The 3,271-nt window shown below is 33.7% G+C and overlaps 1 protein-coding gene across 1 annotated transcript; it reads right to left on the bottom strand.

Annotated features, from left to right (window-relative positions):
- Window positions 1-48: 48 nt before the first annotated feature.
- On the bottom strand, window positions 49-3,098 carry LOC106867172 (gamma-aminobutyric acid receptor subunit alpha-2). Its single transcript, XM_014911964.2, has 2 exons — window positions 2,852-3,098; window positions 49-1,589 (listed from the first exon to the last, which is right to left on the bottom strand). Exons 1-2 carry the CDS (start codon window positions 3,059-3,061, stop codon window positions 1,326-1,328), a joined length of 474 nt encoding a protein of 157 aa, XP_014767450.1. The 5' UTR covers window positions 3,062-3,098; the 3' UTR covers window positions 49-1,325.
- Between the last annotated feature and the right edge of the window lie 173 nt (window positions 3,099-3,271).

Genomic DNA, 3,271 nt, shown 5'->3' with positions numbered 1-3,271 from the left:
ATATATATATATATATATATATATATATATATATATATATAGGAGAGAGAGAGAGAGAGAGAAAGAGCTTTTAAGTTTGAACACAAAGTATAATGCGAGTCAAACATTCGCAGCGTGTCAATGCTTTAAGGACCGAAATGGAAACATTTATTTCCGCTTTTGATGTTTTATTGAACACAACCTTCTTTTGTCTGCCATTTTGGATTTGCTAAAATAGCCGCCTTAACAAAACAGTTCAGGCGTAGTTAAAGGACAACTGGGATGGAAATAACTCCTTATTGATACTATGAAGGAGGAAGGGAGTAAATAGCAAAGCGTCTTTTCCTTTTCCTGATAGAGAACTAAATACACCTGAACTAAGCTGACAATTGTTTTTTTTTTTTAACATTTAAAATAGCAGACAAGGCAGGTTAAGTAAAAATGGCGTCCATTATTTTTCTTTTTATAAATGAATGCTCAACAAATACATGAGATTGATCATGGACATTTTAAAATTCTGTTGTTATTTTTTTTTTTAAAAAAGGTATTGTCCACAAAAAGAGGACACAACCGGGTAAAACTAGACATATCAAATTTGAAAGCATACCGAAGCATACGTTAGCATATATACACTAAAGGAATAGAAAGAAAAAAGTTTAACTGATAATGTGTAATATATCAGTTATTGTTGATTTCTCACTTCGCAGTTTAAAAATAGATTTTAATTTCTTGTTCATGGAAATTTGATAAAGACTGAAATTATTTGTTTATAATACCAAAATATTATGTTACTTGTTACGTGTGTGTATGTATGTATGTATGTGTTAGTTTGTGCTTTATGAGGCAGCGTTTATTATATTCTATATTTGCAACGGATTGTGTTTATTCTAATTATTAATCTTCGAAATAAATTCTCTCTATTATTTCATTTTCATTTGCTGAGTTTTCAGCAGACTGGTTTTATTTTGTGTATAACCATTGTTATTCGGTTTTATTTCTGTGTAGTTGAGACGCATGTTTTTTTTCTTTTTTTAATATTAAATCTCAAAAACTTGTAGACTTATTCAAAATCTACTGGGCGGAAATATCGCCTCATGAAATCGAGAGGATACTTTTCGACAAGGAATATTTAAACAAAAAAAATGATGTATTTTAAGTTTTGTCCACAAGCCATATTTCTCGATTTCACTGAACATTTTCATTCGTAATCTTTGTAAAGTTAAGAGTACACCATCTAACCAATAGAGGAGGAGAAGAAGAGTAAAGAATGAATGAATTAATCAATAAATAAATCAATTAATAAATAATATAAAAATAATCATGTGAAATAAAGCGTTTGTTACAACTCACACCCAATAAACTATCCAATAGACCATATTGAAAATTAGAAATGTTATGGGAAAGGCAACTCTAAATACTCTGTCAACCTGGCTCACACTGTTCATTGGTTGGTTACCTCTTGGGTGACTTCTGCCACTGTAGTTTCGAGTTCCGGTGACACAGTCCCACATTTTGAAGAAACACCGCAAAGGTCCTCGGTGGGAATTCGCATAAGCAGCATTGTCAGTTACCCAAAGATCACCGTTACTTCGACCAGGGCCAGTTATTTCCTGAAACAAAAAAATAATTTAAAAAATTGTAAAACTAATGAGATAAGAAAAAAAGCAAAATTATATTGAAAGATGAAATCTAGAACGAATGTTATTTCATTCGATATTCATAACGTTGATGTTTTCAAGAAAATGTAAAAACTGGAATAAATCACGTTTTACTCTTTTACTTGTTTCAGTCATTTGCTTTATCTCATTATTATACTATTATATTGGAGTTTACTGCGCTATACTAATGTAAGGCCAAACAACAACTTTGTCTCTGTCTCTAGAAATTAATCTACGTCTCAAATATATCACAACTCAATACTCTCTCGTTCCATTTGGAGTTTAGATATTATTCTATGCCACGAATCATTAATTTCATTGAGAGGTCACAGTTCCGGTACTACAGACATTTGGTATGAATGTCGCAGAAAAGAATCACAAGACAGATTCTGCAAGACGAGCCAGCTGACAGAGACACCTAGCGGTAGACCAAAACCGAGATGACTGGATGATATCCATAGTCTCAGCTGGTCACGCTTGGGAATTCAGAAGGAAAGTATAATAATAGTTGCTTCCGATAGGATCCGATGGAGGAAGTTCCTGGGAATTCTATCCTCCACGACCCTTCCTGGAACAATGGACAGCGAAAATGAATGAATGTTCTGGTTCAGTTTTTTATAGTCCTTGGTAACAGCATTATGTAGATGGTGGTAAGTAGATGAAAGAAAAATAAATTTTATGCTTCATTTTATGCAAGGAATGTGGAACAATTTATTGAACGCTCTAACAATTCATTGGCGATTTCCAAAATTATTTCGCCTTTAGATATGAAATTAAGTTTACTGAAATGCGAATTACGAGGGCAAAGGTGGAGTGTTATCAAAATGGGGTTTCAACTTCTGAAATAGTGGAATCTATATTCGTTTATTTAAGAGATCATTCGTGTGTACATGAAAGTATACATACACACATACATACATACACACACGGGTGTGTATGTGTGCGCGTGATTACGCCGATACGGCGACTTCTGCATGGCCATTTGACTTACTAAAACAGCAAAATTTTCCTCAAATGAAACACACCCTATCGTTTAACAAATTAAGAGCATATTGAAGTATGTAGTTCATTAGTCTACAATATTCTAAATGATGAATGGTCGCGGTAGGAAATCACTTCGATTGAAGGTATGTTTGATACGAATCGATCCGAGTTTGAATAAGAAGAAAGAAAAAATAAAATAAAAGCAACACGTAACGAACGCTAATACTTACCCCGATCTCTCCACTATCATCGCTATCGTCAGAAGTTTGAAAAACCATATTCATATCGCCAGTGCCATATTTCGTGAAATAATGTACGACTGCAAACTGAATTATGGTGGAAATGACGAAACCAAAGCAGACAGCCACATAATAATCAAGAGCTGTGACGTAGGATACTTTTGGTAGGTCTGTGCGGATATCCAGACCAAGAAATGTCATAGTTAAAACTGTCGTTGTACCTGAAAATATGTAAGAATACGTGTTAATGTGTAAGAACCCGCGAAAAATGCGTATAATACATACGCACTATTAATGTTCTGACCGGATTGAGGCTCGGGTATGAACTCTCCGGATATTTACCTTATCTAAAGAACTACAACAATCTCCCGCTTTCTTGATTTTTCTGTTTATTTGCTTAATGATATATAT

Source organism: Octopus bimaculoides, chromosome 8, assembly GCF_001194135.2.
Source record: "Octopus bimaculoides isolate UCB-OBI-ISO-001 chromosome 8, ASM119413v2, whole genome shotgun sequence".
NCBI classification, from domain to species: Eukaryota; Metazoa; Mollusca; class Cephalopoda; order Octopoda; family Octopodidae; genus Octopus; species Octopus bimaculoides.
Note: the sequence above shows the minus strand (reverse complement) of the source record. Positions and strands in the feature narration are given on the sequence as shown.